The sequence below is a fragment of the Cupressus sempervirens genome, chromosome 9 (assembly GCF_028749045.1).
Source record: "Cupressus sempervirens isolate cs-2001-9-10 chromosome 9, ASM2874904v1, whole genome shotgun sequence".
NCBI classification, from domain to species: domain Eukaryota; kingdom Viridiplantae; phylum Streptophyta; class Pinopsida; order Cupressales; family Cupressaceae; genus Cupressus; species Cupressus sempervirens.
Genome location: NC_143126.1, coordinates 432,467,346 through 432,486,440, shown reverse-complemented (window position 1 = coordinate 432,486,440; position 19,095 = coordinate 432,467,346). Strand labels below are relative to the sequence as shown.

General features: G+C 38.9%; 1 protein-coding gene across 1 annotated transcript in view; it reads left to right on the top strand.

The window, feature by feature from the left end:
- Positions 1 to 19,095, top strand: part of TRA2 (Aldolase-type TIM barrel family protein) — a 52,639-nt gene that overhangs the window by 20,881 nt on the left and 12,663 nt on the right. Inside the window, exon 4 of the mRNA XM_089800468.1 lies at positions 16,325 to 16,625. Coding sequence (XP_089656594.1) covers positions 16,325 to 16,625 — 301 coding nt within the window. The remainder of the gene's footprint in view (positions 1 to 16,324; positions 16,626 to 19,095) is intronic.

Genomic DNA, 19,095 nt, shown 5'->3' with positions numbered 1-19,095 from the left:
AAAATAATCGAGTTTGTCTAAGATGATAGAATCATTGGTTCTTATTCCAAGATTCCCTTTTATAGTGGATCAAACTTATTCTGAATGGGAGTTTCCTTTCAGTAGAGCAGCATTCGGCTTACTCACTGTAAATTCTCCAAATGTCTCCATATCTTATGATTAAAAAAAAATCGGACTCTTTGATTTTGAGTCTGGACGAGTGCCAAGAAAACTTTCCAACTTGATGCCATCTCCCCTTCTGGAAGAACACGTAAGCAATTACCAGGAACTGACAAACAATTCCATATACCACTGAGCACAGAATGGAATTCATCAATTAACCCGGTACGTCAATTAATCATTCGCATTACCACTTATCTTCAATCATCCTCTTAATCTGGTTATGTTTTGTTGGTTTTGCTATGGGTGTCAATTAAATGAGACCATTCCCACAAGTCTCACCATTTCACTTATCAAAAGTGGTTCTCCTCTTTGCTAGTTTAGCCTGACATATAGCATTCAATATTTTCCTTGATGGAAATGCCATGTCAGATGTTTGCCACATACGTTGCCAACTAGGAGTAGTTTTTCCTTGATTTGTTTGCAGTCAGATATTATCTCATATCATAGTCCTGATCCCAAGAATAAAGCGCAATTGATCCAAGTCTTTAGAAATAGCATTGTAGACTTTGATCCACGCGACATTGCCAATGCTAAATTGCTATGCCTTGCTAATTTGATCTATTTTTGTATTCCTTGTAGTGGTATCCATGTGGGATTCAAGCGCTTTATACATGATGACACTTTCTTGTCCATGTGTCAATTCGACCATCTAGCATTCGGGAAGTTTGGTGGTTATCCAATCTATATTCTAAACAAAAATTGATGATCTCTCACATTAAAGTAATCGCAGATTTGTAAGGAGGTGACTTTACTTAATATAATCACCACCCTCGATAAAATTGTTACAGGACAAGTTATATGAATCATTTCTTGTTCTCTATTTTTATTTGATGTGTTACAGAAGTAGTATAGAAGTGTTGATTAAATTTGGCAGATAATCACTACATATTCCATGTTTTCATATCCCAATGCTCCTTCCTTGTGAAAGGCATGACCATTCATATCCTCTAACGGTGGCCTTCTATGCACACAGATGTGAATTCAAGAATCATTTGTCCAGAGTGGCAAGCACATAACCATTTCTGATCATAACCATCTCCGATTAATAACTATTTTTTTAATGTATATCTCCCTATATTTGTTTCTTTCATTTGCAGTTTTCAATCTTGACTCCTCAAACATATTCTATTATTACATAGCTTCTGGTGATGGATTTGTATTCCAAATGCAGCCACAATTCCAAAGAACTCCACCCACGTGCCTCAATAATACTGATGCTGGTATTAGATAATGCTCACGCTAGAACTAGGATGCTCGCCGGTGCTGCTATGAATGTACTTGCACTCAATTCAACCTAGAATCTCAAGAAAGATCAGCAAACAAAATGAAGTCCGCCTCAATACGATCTAAAGGTTCTTGATTATCTAAGTAATGTTGCACGATTTCCAGCAGGAGTCTCTCATTTACTTCCCACGCCAATGCACAAACAACTATTCTCTTTAAATGCAGGTTTGTAGTGATGGCACTTCTTGATACCAGGCAATCGCAGGTTCAAATAACAAAGCTAGATGACACTAATAATGATGTTTCAGGCAGACAACTAGCTCTCGTATTGAAGGAACACACTGTAGGTTGTAATGGCCAGTTATAACCCCAAATCGCAATCTTGTTAGCAGGGTTTAATTGCCATCCAATCCTCCAACAATGTAGCATCCAAGAAGCCAGGTAAATCACGTCTAGATATAGGGTCTTTGCATGCTGAAAACAATATTACTTACGCATCTCAATCAGGGATTTACAATACCTGAAATCTACAATGTTGACCAAAGATAATTATTATCAATCTACAGCTCAGAATATCATTGGAGTCCCACACAATGACAATCTCTTGAATTGCCAAATTCTTCATCAAGCAATAGCTTCTCATCCACAGTAGAAACACTACAAGTAGTCACAACAATCTTCAGAAACTCAGATTAAACCCAATGAATTTGAATGGATCTACCTTCAAGCGATTAAGCTTCCCACAAAGGAACTAAGCTCTGATACCATGTTAAATTCATGGAACTTCTGTAGATGTTTACATTCCTATAGATTATTCTATTTGGGCAGATTGCTAGAAGAGCAGACTTATATATTTTGGTGTGTATTCTAATCTGCAATCTAGCCCTCCCTTATAGCTAACTCAAGGGGCATGTTTTGAATGGACTATTAAGATAATATCTTATACTTTCTATAATAGTCAACTACTTGTCTATAGTCCGTCTTTCAGTCTAGATAGGAATGTTTCCTATCTTGTCTCTTTTGTCTTCAGTCCAGATAGGAATGTTTCCTATCTTGTCTCTAGTTTTGTTTCTAATTTCGTCTTCAGTCTACGTTGTTTCTAAAAGAAACAACGTCCTTGTAATTCTTTATAAGGAACACATTTGTTCCTCTGTTAATCAATCAATCATCCGGAAATCTGTTAATTTGCCAACTCTTCTTGAATCTTGTAACATGGTATCAGAGCCATGATAAGGAATTTTTCGAAAAAATTATAATTTCTTTTGAAATTATTCGCTAAATTTTTTGAAATTATTTCTAGGGATTTCTCTATAGCATGTCCAAGATTTCTACTTTTTTGAGAAATTTATCTGTGCCCATCTAAGTTTCAGCTGGGGTTTATGAATTTGAAAATTGTGTCCATGCAAAACGAAAGCCGTTTTTATCTGCTCACGATTGGTAAAATCGTGCTTAGCAAATCACGTCTGATATTATTTTGTTTGCGGCCTAGAGTTTTTGTTTGTTCTGTAAGTCGTGTTCGCAATAGCTAAGGTTTTTTTTTTTTTGAGTTCTGCACACCATGACAGTCGTCTCTGCTCGTAGCCTCTTGGTCTGCAAAATCCATGCTTGTATCCTTGGGAAAGCTCGCAATTTTTTTCTACAAATCGCGTCCAAATCACACGTGTTTAAAGCAACTTGCGTCCATTTATTTTCAAGCTCATTTGATAGAAAAATCGCGATTGTAGGGTCAAAGATTAGTTCGTTTTGTTTGCATTCTTAATCGTTTGCGCTCTCCCTAAAAAAAATCTGCCATTTTTATCAAGAAATATGAAGTTTTTTCAAGCTTTTTTCAGCCAGGGCCTTTTTTTTTTCAAAACCCTAATTTTTGGGGTCAAAAAATTTTTTGTTTGAAAATTTTTGGTGGGTTTTTCGAGACCTCATTTGGGTCTTCGTCAAAATTTTCTGGGTACCTCATTTTTTGTGCCTCAATTTTTGAGCCGGCGGATTTACATTGCGACTGCAAATTCCTTTTGGGTTTTCAGTCTACTCTTCTAGGCACTTGTCTTTTTTTTGGGTCAGCCTCAACATTGCCTTGAACTTCGTGCAAATGGCATCTTTGACTAATTTGATGTTAGAGGCCAGTCTACGATTCAATGGCCACAATTATAATCACTGGAAGCAGCGCATGTTGACAATCTTCGAATATCGTCGTTTGGATGAGCTTGTTCTGGGCACAAAGACTCGTCCAATCTCCGACCAAGCAGAATAGGGCAAGTTTGATGATCGCAATCGAGAGGCTGTTATGCTTCTTAAGCTCTCTGTTATCGATGATCAGCTACCGCAAATTCCTTCCGGCAAGTCAGCTGCAAAAATTTGGAAATATCTGAAGGAGCTACATGAAACATCTGACAGAAGTCGGGCATTCTTTCTAAAGAATCAGTTGTTCTCCATTATGATGGATGAACGTATGTCCTTACAAGAGCATCTGACAAAGATTAAGGACATCCGCGATCAGCTCGAAGCTATTGGTCGGAAAATTGAGGAAGAGGATATGGTAGTCATCACTCTGAAAAGTCTACCAGCATCCTATGAGCACTTTATAGAAACACTCAACATTACGTCAACTAATGTTGATCTGAAGTTTCCAGAATTATGCACCAAACTTTTGCAGCAGAATTGTTGGAAACAACAATTTGGCAGCAGTGCTTCTACAGCCTCCTCAAAGCAGGCATTTGCTACAAAATCCTTTCAACAGAACATTGGCAACCATCAGTCTTCTCAGCCTTCCCAGCATCAACCTTCTGCTCAATCCTTGGATGGCTCTATGAAGCAAAATGTACAGTGTAATTACTGTCACAAGTTCGGCCATATGAAATTCGAGTGCTGGAAACGTTTGGCTGCCCAAGCAAGGCAAAATGCTTCCCAGCCAATAGCACAAGTTGTCGAGCTTCTTGATCAAGGCGAAGCTGCATTTTTCGCCTTTTGAATTTGTTTCTGTTTTTTTGGGTTTGTTGATTTTCTCCTCAAAAATCATTTCAAGCTGCCTGTAATACGCAAGGTTGCGTGAGATTTTGGGTTCTACCATTTTTTCCACAAAAACGAAGTTTTGTAATTGCAACCTATTTTGAGTCATAGCACTCTTCTGGCAAAGCTTCTTGGTTTCAGCATTCTATAGATCCAGGGAGGGTCTCAGTTATCACAGAATGTTCTGACATCCGTATGTTGACCATTAAGGGAGGGTATTAAGATAATATCTTATACTTTCTATAATAATCAACTACTTGTCTATAGTCCGTCTTTCAGTCTAGATAGGAATGTTTCCTATCCTATCTCTAGTTTTGTTTCTAATTTCGTCTTCAGTCTACGTTGTTTCTTTTAGAAACAAAATCCTTGTAATTCTTTATAAGGAACACATTTGTTCCTCTGTTAATCAATCAATCATCCGGAAATCCGTTAAACTGCCAACTCTTCTTGAATCTTGTAACATGGACATGTCCATTGAATGGATGTGTCCTTCTCTAGGTTGGCCTATTTTACAACATAATTGTTTCCTCAAGATTGGTGCCCCTTTCAAGAGTTACTAATGGTTAGTAACTAACTAACCACATTAGTAAATAAGAAGGCTTATAAAAGCCACAAGGAAAATGTCGATTTGTCTAGAGGGGAAAATATGTTCTAGTGACCAATTCTTAAGGGAACTTATGGTTCTAGATTATAGTAATCTTGAAATCAGAACACTTGTCTTGTCAAAGTTACAAGGAATTAACAAGAAGAGTACATTGTTGGTAAAGGCAACATTCATATTTAGTTTGTTGGGAGGAATCTCATTTTCCTCGATGTGTACTATGTTCCAAGAATGAAACTAAATCTACTCTCAATCAATCAGTTGTTGTGACAATCTCCATAGTTGGATGTCACCTTTAGTTCACTTCAATGTATCATCACTGATAGGGCGACTTAGTCTATTGTTGCAGTGGGTCTTGAAGATCATGGTCTTTTCCAATTTACTGATTCTAGTGATTCTCGGGACTTAGCTATGGTTGCTTGACGGTCTTTTGTTAGCAAACTTTAGCATTAGTGGTATGGGCACTTAAATGTGCATTATCTCTTGCAACTTGTCCTCGGATTGCCAGAGATTCAAACTCAGCAACTTGGAGTTTGTGATGCATGCCAGGTCGGGAAGTAAATCGCACACCTTTCACCACTGGCGATTCATGGCAAGCTTCTCAGGTACTTCAGCTTTTTCATGCTGATATCTGTGGCCCTATGATCTCTCCTGTTCTCGGGTCTAGGTATTTTTTGTTGTTTGTTGATGATTTCAGTAGAAAAATGTGGGTGTATTTTCTTAAAAAGAAATCAGATGCATTTACTGTTTTTCAAAAGTTTAAACCTTTTAGTTGTAAAAGAGTCTAGGAAATCCATTATTACTCTTAGGTCAGACAATGGGGGTGAATTTTGTTTTAATGAATTCTTCTTGGATACTCATGGCATCAAACACCAATTAACCACACCCCATACACTACAACATAACAATGTAGTTAACGTTGGAATAGAACAATCATTGAGATGGATCGATTCATGCTCGAGCACAAACATGTTTTGAAGAAGTAGTTAACACTGCAGTTTATCTTTTGAATTGGTCACCCATAGTGGCAGTCAAAGGTAAGACTCCAGAAGAGGCCTGGTTAGGTCGTAAGCCCAAAATCAGTCACCTGAAGGTTTTTGGCTCTCTTGCTTTTGTTAGATCCATGATGCGTCATGCACCAAGTTGGATGGCAAGAGTTAGAAACTCATGCTTGTTGGATACAGTAGTCTTCACAAAGCCTACCGCTTGATTGACATTGAGACATCTCGTCTCCTGTACAGTCCTGATGTAGTCATTGATGAGCAACGAGGACCATTCATGCTTGTTTCTCCCATTCCTAATCCAATTGACTAGCCTATGAAGACTCATGATTTGGGAGTTATGTAGGTCCACTTGATGGGAGGGCTTTGAGAGTTATACAGGTCCAGCTGATGGGAGGACTTTAGTAGCTCCTCTAGTGCTCGTTATACCAGTGATCCCTGTCTAGACATCTCCAACTTGTCCTACACGATCACCTCGATTTATAGATGATTCACTCGAGTTTGATCCATATTCTTCTAACGAGGAACCTGATCATAGAGCATCTCCTAATACTAATGTTGGTCATTCTCCTCTCTGTAATGACCCTCTCTATAAAGGCCACAGAAACCCTCAAACTGAACTTAGGAATTTTGTCAAACACTTGGCGTGTAACAGTAACAATATTCAGAATATGGTAATTTCAGATTTGATACTTTCAGAATATAATCGCAGAATTACAATATATATAAAGCCATTGAACTATATTTCAATTACAATGCAATAAATTCTGAAATTATTTTATTACCAATTCTAGACTGATTATTACAATGACTGTATGACAGCAATTTTACCCAAAAATTGACATATATTTCAGAATGCAAGAACCTGGTTTGAAGAACTATGGAAGAACACCACGTTTTGCTGCAGATCGTTGATGAAGACCTCCAACCGCACCCCCAAACTGTCCTTAATTTGCAGCTGCTGCCCAAACTAGCAGGGCCGTACCAGGCCGTACTTGTACGGCTGCTAAATAAAAATAATATTAGGGTTTTGGGACCCCCAAATGCAAGGAAAATGGGCGCCTAGGGTTAGGTAGTAACCCTGTAAAACCATAAAAAATAACTCCAAGGGGTTGAGGAGATATGAGCAATTATGTGGTTCCGAACCCTGCTTTGCCAATTTTGAAAATGCACTTATTCTGTCTTCAAACTCTTGTCAAATGCTTCTCCAATGATAGGGCAAATCTGAAATCCTTATTCCAACCAAAAACAAACCCTAACAACGAATTCTCAATAAGCTCCAATGAGATGGCTGAATACCAACTCCAATTATGCAACAATTCAGGTGATATTTCACACCCTCAAAGTTGCCAATCCAAGGGAGTGATTCGTTCCCAAAGATCGAATAATTTGCAGATCCAAAGTCCACAAATGTCTTCACAATGAAGAAGTAGAAGAGTTCTCCAATCCAAGCATGTCCAAATGAGAGGCCCAACCCTCTATTTATTCACTTTTCTAAGAAGTTGCTAGAACTTCTAGAAACATCCTTTATAAATTCTCATTATAATGCACTTTTTATAATAAAGTAATTTTATAAAAATAAAAAGTGCAACTCAAATTAAAATTATAACATGTGGGCCCCAATATCACATAATGATAAAATATAACCTCTTAACACTTCTTCAAGGGCAAGATATGACTATCTGATCCGCAGAATTGACTCTCTTTCCACACCATTTGCCTACGAGAGTCTGGAATAGGCAAATCCATGATCAATGCCATGTCGAACTAAAGAGGGGACATTACAGTCCGCCCCTCTTGAAATTGCTTGGCCGCAAGCAATCTCAACGCCGGGTGCTGCAAAATAGCCTCCCCCTCCCAAGTAGCATCCTCAACAGGTAAATCTTTCCACTTAACCAAGTATTCTCTGATCACCCTTCTACGAAGCTGCTTTTCTCTGCTCTCCAGGATGGATTCTGGTACTAAAATCAATTTTCCCTCATCGTCTAAAGGAGGTAATACTGCAGAAGGTACCACATTCTGACCCAACGCCTTCTTGAGGCGTGACACATGAAACACATTGTGCACTCTGCTGTCTGCGGGAAGCTCCAACTCATAAGCCACTTCACCAACTCGCCTGATAATCCTGAATGGTCCATAATAGCGTGGCTTAAGTTTCTCTGCCCCACTCTTCTTAAGAGTAGATTGCCTGTATGGCTGCAACATGAGGTAAACCATATCGTCTACCTCAAAACTACGCTTAGTTCTCTTCTGGTCTGCATACTGCTTCTGCTGGTTCTGAGCTCTTGCAATATTGTCTTTGAGGGTAGCAACTATATCCTTACTCTCCTGTAATAATTCACCTGCACTGGGTACCCGGCTGTCGCTCAACAATAAATCCAGGAAACTAGGTGCTTCATAACCGTAAAGTGCCATGAAGGGTGTCATCTGTATAGTCATATGATATGTAGTATTGTAACAATACTCGCAGAGATATATCCATCTGACCCAAGCTCGCTGCTGAGCTGCCACATAATTCCTTAAATACCCTTCCACCCATTTGTTCACAATTTCTGTCTGACCATCGGTTTGTGGGTGATAGCTAGTGCTGGGTGTAAGCTCCGTGCCACATAACCGGAATACCTCCTGCCAAAAGTGACTCATGAAACGGCTATCCCTATCACTCACAATGTTCTGAGGCAAGCCGTGCAATCTGAAAATCTCCCGAAAGAAAACCTCTGCCACCTGAGCTGCTGAATGTGTAGTGGTGATAGGAAGGAAATGAGCATATTTCGTTAATCTATCTACCACCACATAAATACAATCTCGTCCTTGTACCTTGGGCAAACCTGTGATAAAGTCCATGGAGATGCATTCCCACTTCCTGTCGGGAATCGGAAGTGGCTGTAGGAGCCCTGCCGGATAGCTGTGTTCTTGTTTGTTTTGCTGGCAAACAAGACACTCTCGAACATACTGCAAAACATCAGCTTTCAGCCCTTTCCAAGTGAACCGCTCTCGAACTGACTTGTAAGTCTTGAAGTACCCGGGATGGCCTGCTGTCGGTGAGTCGTGAAGTGCTCTCATAATCAGTTGCTTAACCTTTGATCCTGGGACCAGGTAAATCCTGTTCTTGTAAATGATCAAATCATCCACAAGTGTGTATCTGGTATCAATCACTGTTCCCTCTACTATATCGGAGGCCCATGTATCCTTGGCATACTCTGCTATAATCAAGTGTCGCCAATCCTCTGATATCTGAACCATAAGAGTGAGGTGTGGCCTTCGAGATAGAGCATCTGCAACAACATTTTGAGTTCCCTTGACATATGAGATGTCAAAATCATATGCCTGCAACTTACTTACCCACTTTTGTTGGCGATCATTCAGGTCCTGCTGTCCCAAGAAATGCCTCAGACTGTTATGATCAGTTTTAATACAAAACTTGCTACCCACAAGATATTGTCTGAATTTGGCCAAAGCATGCATGATGGCCAACATCTCCTTATCATATATATTGAATGAACGCTCAGGGCCTCTGAGCTTCCTGCTCTCATAAGCTATGGGGTGCTTATTCTGCATAAGTACAGCACCTACTCCCTCTCCAGATGCATCACATTGAAGCTCAAATGGCTTCATGAAATCATGTAATGCTAGAACTGGGCACGTAGTCATTATCTCCTTAAATCTCATAAAACAGTCCTGTGCCTTCTGAGTCCACGCAAATTCCCCTTTTTTCAGTAAATCTGTCATGGGAGCTGCATGTCGTGAGTAGCCACTGACAAACCTGCGGTAAAAACCACATAAACCAAGGAACCCCCTCAACTGTGTAAGGTTCTCTGGTGGAGGCCAATCAACAATAGCACGAATCTTTTCAGGATCCATCCGCACTCCCTCTGCACTAATGATGTGTCCTAAATATAACAGCTCGGTCATCCCTAAGTCACATTTGGACTCCTTTGCATACAAGGACTCCTTCTGTAGAATGCTCAACACCGTCTCCAAATGCTCTAGATGCTCCTGCCATGATCGGCTATAGATCAAAATGTCATCAAAAAACACCAGCACGAATTTCCTCAACTGATGGTGGAAAACTCTGTTCATAGTGGACTGGAAAGTGGCAGGTGCATTGGTCAGGCCGAAAGGCATGACTACAAACTCAAAGTGCCCACAATGACATCTGAAAGCAGTTTTCTCAATATCCTGTTCACGGACTCTGATCTGGTGATATCCTGATCTCAAATCAATTTTCGTGAAATAACAGGCCCCATGCAATTCATCTATCAACTCATCAATGCGAGGAATAGGATACCTGTTCTTAATGGTTCTCTTATTTAATGCCCTGTAAACAATACACATCCGAAGCGTTCCATCCTTCTTTTTTACCAAAACAACAGAGGATGCAAAAGGTGACTTACTAGGTCGGATGTGCCCCATAGCTAGCAACTCCTCAATGGTCCTTTCGATCTCATCCTTGAGTCGCTTTGGATGTCGATATGGTGTGATCATGATAGGTTTAGCACCTTCCTCCAGTTCAATAATATGCTCAATACCTCTGTCCGGTGGCCTGCCTGGTGGAATCTCACTGAATACCTTTTCGTACTTAATCCTCAACTTCTGAATATCAGGATGATATTCCACCTTATGTTGCTCCTCCTGTGTAGGTATCAAAGTACAAACTGCTGCCCACTCTATATCATTATGCCTAGTTAATTTCTCCAGCCGCCTAAATGAGATAGTCCTGATGTCTCCATTACGGATAGCCTTTAGCACATGAATCCTACCATTTATTTCGAATTGTATCTCCATATCCTCTAATCTCAGGGTAACCACCTTCAATGAATGTAGCCACTGCATCCCAAGTACTATGTCCATGTCACCCATGTTGACCACATGATAATCCGCCTTAAACTCATAGTTGTTCAAGCGCAAAGGTAAGTCTCGTACCATCCTGTCACAATGAAGAGTGTATCCATCAGCTACCTTGACTCTTAGTCCTTCGAACTCCTCAGTAATGAGTCCACGCTTCTCTACAAATCGTGCATCAATGAAATTATGCGTGGCACCTGTGTCCAACAATGTAATAACCTTCTGTCCAGCCAAGACTCCCCGAAGTCTGAAAGATCCCTCTCTCTGGATACTAGATAGTCGTGCTTCCTGTAAATGTAGCTCTGTTTCCTGCCTTTGCCCTGCATTGTCTATCTCCTGCTCTCCCTCTGCTTCATCAGGATCCTCATCATGATGTTCTGAACCATCTGAATCTGAGCCTTCGTAATAAGCCCACATTGCCCGGTTGGCCTTCTCTTTTGGCCTCATAGGACAGTCATGGCCGTACTCATACGGGCCTTTGCAATAGAAGCATAGCTTCTTCCTACGCAAGTCATTAAGTGTCTCCTTGTCCAGCCTCTTACTTTCTTCCTTAGGTAGCTGTGCCTCTCTATGAAAGGGTTTCCTGTCCTTATCTTTTCCTGAAGGGAAACTCTTTGCCTGAAATTTATTTTTAGAAGCTGAAGAGGAATCCATGTCACGAGCTTTCTTAATGGCTTCCTGCAAAGTGGAAGGGTTGAGAGCTTTAATCCACCCTCTCAACGGATCAACTAACCCATCCATAAATAAAACCAATAGCCTTCATTCAGATACATCTGTTACTAACACTGCAAGTTTCTGAAACTCTGAAATGTATGTTTCCAATGAGCCCCACTGTTTAAGCTGGGCTAATTCCTTGAAATGGAGTTCTGGATCTTTCTTATCAAAACGTTCAATCAGTCTCTCCGTAAACTCCACATATGAGGTAATGTGTGCATGACCCATAGTGATCATTCCATGATGCCACCATTCGTGTGCTAACCCATCCAGGTGAATTGCTGCATACTTAATAGCTTCTTCCTCAGACATAGGATTCAATTGAAAGTATGTGTCAAGCTTTTGAACCCAAGCTCTTGCTGTAGACTTCCCCGAGCCATCATAATATGGTAACTGTAGTTTTCCTACTTTCTTTCGTAGCTCATAGTTCTGAGTCCTGTCTTGTCCACGGGGCATATGCTTCATCCGCACATCCATATACTCCCTAAAGGTGATTGCAGCTGTAAAATCTGGTCCTCCTGCTTCCCAATCTCTCCTCAGCTGATCCTGTATGTCAGTGATTTGGGGTTCTGGTACCGGCTGCTCTGGAGCTCTAGGAAGGAACGTAGGAATCATAGGCCTCGAACTTACTGTCCGAGCTTGCTGGGGGGCATGACCGAAATTGTTCCCAATTTGTTCGCCTCCATTATGTCTCTCATCCTGATTATTCCCATTCTGATTGTGACCATTCTGATTATTTCCTCCACCTATGTTAGCGTTCAACCCCATTTGTCGAGCCATCATCTGCATCATAAGCTCCATTCTCTAATTCTGTTCTTGTGCTCTTTGTTCGGCTAATCGCTGTCCCTATGCCAGGGTGTCTAATAACTGTAAAAATCTTTCCTCTTGCGGATCTGGACCGGCATTCCCGCCTCTATCCATATTGTAGTCGTAGTCTTGATCAAAAAATACCTCCCCTGTGTCTGTATGACTGGATTCTATGTCCACCTGGATAGATGAGCTAGATTGTTCGCTCTGCAGGTCAGAAATCCTATCTTGTCTTGCTTTGGTATTGCGGAAATTATAAGGCCTTTGTCGCATGCTCTGATTTTTAGTGTTTTGACATTTCGTCAAACACTTTCCCTCCTATCCAGCTGTTCCAAATTCCCTATAAGACCTCCACAGGATGGCAGGACTTATAGCTCTGATACCACTGTAATGACCCTCTCTATAAAGGCCACAGAAACCCTCAAACTGAACTTAGGAATTTTGTCAAACACTTGGCGTGTAACAGTAACAATATTCAGAATATGGTAATTTCAGATTTGATACTTTCAGAATATAATCGCAGAATTACAATATATATAAAGCCATTGAACTATATTTCAATTACAATGCAATAAATTCTGAAATTATTTTATTACCAATTCTGGACTGATTATTACAATGACTGTATGACAGCAATTTTACCCAAAAATTGACATATATTTCAGAATGCAAGAACCTGGTTTGAAGAACTATGGAAGAACACCACGTTTTGCTGCAGATCGTTGATGAAGACCTCCAACCGCACCCCCAAACTGTCCTTAATTTGCAGCTGCTGCCCAAACTAGCAGGGCCGTACCAGGCCGTACCTGTACGGCTGCTAAACAAAAATAATATTAGGGTTTTGGGACCCCCAAATGCAAGGAAAATGGGCACCTAGGGTTAGGTAGTAACCCTGTAAAACCATAAAAAATAACTCCAAGGGGTTGAGGAGATATGAGCAATTATGTGGTTCCGAACCCTGCTTTGCCAATTCTGAAAATGCACTTATTCTGTCTTCAAACTCTTGTCAAATGCTTCTCCAATGATAGGGCAAATCTGAAATCCTTATTCCAACCAAAAACAAACCCTAACAACGAATTCTCAATAAGCTCCAATGAGATGGCTGAATACCAACTCCAATTATGCAACAATTCAGGTGATATTTCACACCCTCAAAGTCGCCAATCCAAAGGAGTGATTCGTTCCCAAAGATCGAATAATTTGCAGATCCAAAGTCCACAAATGTCTTCACAATGAAGAAGTAGAAGAGTTCTCCAATCCAAGCATGTCCAAATGAGAGGCCCAGCCCTCTATTTATTCACTTTTCTAAGAAGTTGCTAGAACTTCTAGAAACATCCTTTATAAATTCTCATTATAATGCACTTTTTATAATAAAGTAATTTTATAAAAATAAAAAGTGCAACTCAAATTAAAATTATAACATGTGGGCCCCAATATCACATAATGATAAAATATAACCTCTTAACACTTCTTCAAGAGCAAGATATGGCTATCTGATCCGCAGAATTGACTCTCTTTCCACACCATTTGCCTACGAGAGTCTGGAATAGGCAAATCCATGATCAATGCCATGTCGAACTAAAGAGGGGACATTACACTCTCCATCCTACCAACTCCTTTAGCCGTTAGCCATAAGCTCAAACAGTTTCATCCTTAGCTTGCTTCACGTTGTAGATATTGGTTGCAATCTCATTATTGTCCCAAAGAATTCGAAACTCAATCTAAGATTCTTTTTTTAAGATCTGCCCATGTAGAAATTTTTGTCTGATCAACACCATAGTACTAGTCCACGACCATTACGCAGAATGTTACTGGAAACTGCTTTGTCCATGCATCTTGATTCGTTACTTCATTGACAGTCTAGATAGTTTCACATTTTTTACGGTGTCATACAACATCCTCTTTCTTGTCACTTGTAAACTTGGGTAAGTTTTTCTTTTGTGACATTACAATGGTTTTGGTTATCGTTGCTGTTGGTGTCCCTGAGCTAGGTATCTCTAAGTCAGAAGTATTCAAAGAAGATGGATTGCATTGATTCTTATACCTTTGTGTCCCTTTGTGGTTGTATTACTATCCTTGACACTTCTATCCTCGACCTCCTCTCCCTCGTTCCTTCAAGCTTCCCTGGGTGAGAGTTAAGTTTCCGAACTTGCTTCTGGTCTCTTCAATCAAATACTTCCGTTTGTATACTTGATGGTGTTCCTCTTTGCCAAACTCCTCTCGATGTACTCTACCTAACTCCTCACCTTCTGTGAGGCCAATTTGGTTTTCCTCTACTACCCTTTCTAGTAGTCCCTTGATGAGCCTCTTCAACCATTGCCTTCATTTGACTTGTAATAACAACGCCCTCTGAATATCCTCACTCTTGTTCATATGTTCTTTTTTGCTTTTATCTTTATTTAATAAATTTGGCATGAATTCTTCGTGTGGACGCAAATGAAACTACACATGATATAAATAATAAACTTCATTTAATTCATTATTCATGTACAATACATTGCATTGATACGACATAATTGTAACACTCCCATGTTCTTCTTTATTTCTATTTCCCTTCGGAAAGTTCAATTTTTGTTTTGCTTCTAACAATTTTCATCACTTGCCTCTTCTTCCCTTTGACGATGGTAGTCTTGGAGAATTTGGTGCTTTCGGTTCTTACAGCTGAACTATTCCCAACATTTTTGGAGGGCAAGGAAAGTTTGTCCCAATAGTTGAGGGAGATGGTACATCAACCGGTCAAATGCGGGACTCACTCCAAGGGCACTCCACATGACACTCTTTGACACTTCTTCTCGTGAGGCCTCCCTCCTAACGCGAGTTTTGATGGACGCCGGTAGTAATGCAACAAAGGTAGATGCCAATGCCTATTTGCCTTAAAAGAGTTTTGGATTTTCCTCCTCTTGGCGACTACTTTCACCATAGTCTATTGGCTAGCCCAATGCTTTCCCTTTGCCATCCAGACTTATGTCACTTCCCAAGGTCGTAGAGGCAACGGCGCCAAATGTTTACCACTATGGGTAAAGTGAATTAATGCATACTACAAATAGAAGAAATGTAACAGATACAATAAGAACAATGTAATATTAGAGAACTGCCACTTCTCTCATTAATGCCTATTATGTTTTACATCCAATTATGATTCCATTAGAGTGATAATCATAACAATGATGCAATACATTTCTTATGAGAGTGTACATATAAACCCTAAGGAGGTGCGAGGTGAACCATCCTGACCCATAATTGCCTACGATCGGGCATACTAACAACCAATGACATACTTAACTATTATCTAACAACTTATTTATGACGACAATACAATTATGCTTGATAACAAAGTTATTGTTTCTTGTGTTTATCAAATGAGATGTTTTATGTTTCTTAATCCACATTTAAGGTTTCAAATGATGTTTAGGTTTACTTACAAGCTAATAAATGTAATTTTCTCTGAAAGTAAGATATTTAAAAAAATTCTCAGCAGTTCATGGGAATGTTTTTGCTTGGGTATACCCAGGGCACAACCCTGCCTGCTTGGGTACACTGTGGATACAGACGGCAAGACAGCGTACCCAGGATGGCAGGGCTGTGACCTGGGTGTGGCCCAGTTATGTGTCTGTTCAGAATGGGTACAGTGACTATTTTAGAAGAACCTGACAACATTTTTCCAGAGAATTCATTTATAATTCACATCCTAAATTTTACAGTTTCTTATGGTAATCTCTTTGTCTGAAGGTTGTTATCCCCTCCTTGCACATGTATGGTTCTTATAATTGCTTCACAAGTAACAGTAATAGTCAATTTTTCAAATATTCTCATTGCTTTTCTCATGAAAACTTCCCAATCTAATGGTAGATTTCTTCTTGTATTCATGCATCTCTGTAGCTCTATAGTTCTAGGTGGCATGTTGGATTACAGAGTTTTATGAAGCGGTAAGCTTATTGTGGAAATCATTAACTGCATGATTCAACAGGCAGCTTATTAAGGAAGGAAAAGAGATTGAGGACACGTACTGGGAACTCGTCATTAAAGATATCCAAGATGCATGCGAACTGTTTGAGCCCATTTATAATGAAACAGGAGGAGCAGATGGTTATGTCTCTGTTGAAGTTTCTCCCAGGCTTGCTCTTGAGACAGAACAGACAATTGAAGCTGCTAAATGGTTGCACAAAAGAGTTAATCGCCCTAATGTCTACATAAAGATTCCAGCAACAGCTGAATGCATTCCTTCCATCAAGAAAGTTATTTCTCTTGGTATCAGTGTTAATGTTACTGTGAGTCCTATTCCCTTTTCTTATCAATTTGCAATTATCTCCCTTGATTGTGCATTTTTAGATATAACGTATCCAAAGTTTTAAATCTGCACTCGAGGCATTTGTCTTTTTATTTCCAGATGTGATCAATTATACTACATAAACACACCAGCTTCCTAACCATATTGTTTTTTGGCAAGTAAAAATATTGACTTGCCAAAATGCCCAAATATGCAATAGTTTTCACTGTCCTGTTGGACTGATTACATCAAAAGCAGTTTTTGGCAAATGCATTTCTATTAAATAACTTTACTAGTTTTCTTCTCATTTTTAAAGATTACTAGTGTAGATGTTGTAAATTGATCTATCCGAGAAAACCTTGACTTGTCAGTTTCAAGGTATTTGATTTACTTAAGAAACTATTTATATTACTTAATAGCTTTTATTTACTACATACATACATTGATGCATAAAATTCAATATATGTCAGCTATATTTTACCATAGAATGATATTAAATTAAAAATCTTATATTTTAATTTTTCATCGAGTTTATCATAGATCTATTTTATTTCATATTCAAAAAATAAATATTGGCACTACTTTTTTTTTCACTATTCTTCCATGGTCACTTCATGAGATGCCTCTTCCCCTATTGCCACTTTAGGTTATATCCCTCGGCATAACTAAATAAAAAGAAAGAAATAAAGAATTATGTTGATGTTTATGACTGACCAAAGCAGGTACAGGTAATCGGAGGGACATTGAGATACATAGAAGATGACTTCAGTAAATAGAACTGTTAACAGCTGAAACAGCAATAAGAATTATAACCCTAGAAACCAGTGAAAGTAGAAGAATAGAAGGTAAAACCAAAGCACAATTGTAAATGTTTAAACAAGGAAAAATATCCCTATGGAAAGATGATGAATAACGAATGCAAAGCTTACACTGGGCAAATTGAACTTAATTCAAATATCTGGTCTAGAGTTGTGCACGGCTCATTAATAAAGATATCATTTTATACAATTCGTGGACTTATAAAACTGTAATGAGAATGCAGATAACTTTTTCAATTTGGAGATGCAAATAGACTCAGATTATTATTTTATAAAGATCTCGTATAACCTTGTATTTGAGTCTTGGTTATCACTAGGACTTAAAGAGTACATACTTTCATGGAAGTATGAAGTGCTGATTTTTGTAAAGCGGGAAGATTTATTTTAGTAAGATCTGGTATTCTTTTTCAAAAAAATTCAAATCATTCAATTCTGCAATACTATAATGATCCCATCTTTTAGCTCTCACGTTCTCCAAAGTCTAAGTGGAGGATAAGAAGAAATTAAATTAATTTCTTATAAAGTCATTCAATTTAAAGGTGACTTTGTATTTAATTAATTTAATTATTAATTACAAGGGAGTAGCTTCTAGGGTATGTATTAATTATTGGAAGGACGGAAGCCTCTCGTCATTTAATTAATTATTGCTAGGGAGGGATTTCTAGAGAGTGCATTAATTATTGGAAGGAGGAAGCTTCTAGCACTTGCAATTAATTAATGTTTTAGTTCTTTCTAGAAGGATGAAGAAAAGGATAAATAGGGCTGAAAGTCTTATTGTTGAGCATGGGATTATTGCATCGGATGATTATAACTTGCATTTGATAAGAGCTTGGATGTGTGAATCACACTCTTTTTTGGCAATAGGGGACGTTCATTCTCTATTGTAACATTCTAGACGTCATTCCCTTAGGGTTTGGCCTTTGGAATACATCTCTTTGTACTTGATTGCAGCATTTTAAGAATTAATATAATTTCAGCCTTGGTTCAGCTTTTGGGCATTCCTGGGTGTCCATTACAGTTTTTGGCAATAGGGGACGTTCATTCTCTGTTGTAACATTCTAAACATCATTCCCTTAGGGTTTGGCCTTTGGAATACATCTCTTTGTACTTGATTGCAGCATTTTTAGAATTAATATAATTTCAGCCTTGGTTCAGCTTTTGGGCATTCCTGGGTGTCCATTACAGTGGTATCAGAGCTTGCTTGCAAAGTGTTTGACGAAATGTCAAACAACTGAAGTATAAAGATTTTCGGTGTTTGAAGAAGTTATAACCTATTGGGGTTATTACAGTGGTATCAGAGCTTCCTTGCAAAGTCTTTCATAAAGTTATAACCGGTGGGTGCCCATTACAGTGGTATCAGAGCTTGCTTGCAAAGTGTTTGACGAAATGTCAAACAATTGAAGTATAAAGATTTTTGGTGTTTGAAGAAGTTATAACCTATTATAATAAAATACCAGATTATAGTGATTCTTGTGCTATCAGAAAGTATGCTTTTGAGGGCTTTCTGGCAAGTGGTTCACAGAATTGTCTCCCTAGACTACTGAATCACTCCTTTTTTTACAGTTGCGATTTAAACAAAAACATATAAATTTTCATATCTTACAATCTGGTTTAGCAATTGATCTGTGCATTTTGAACAATTTTTTTGGATGT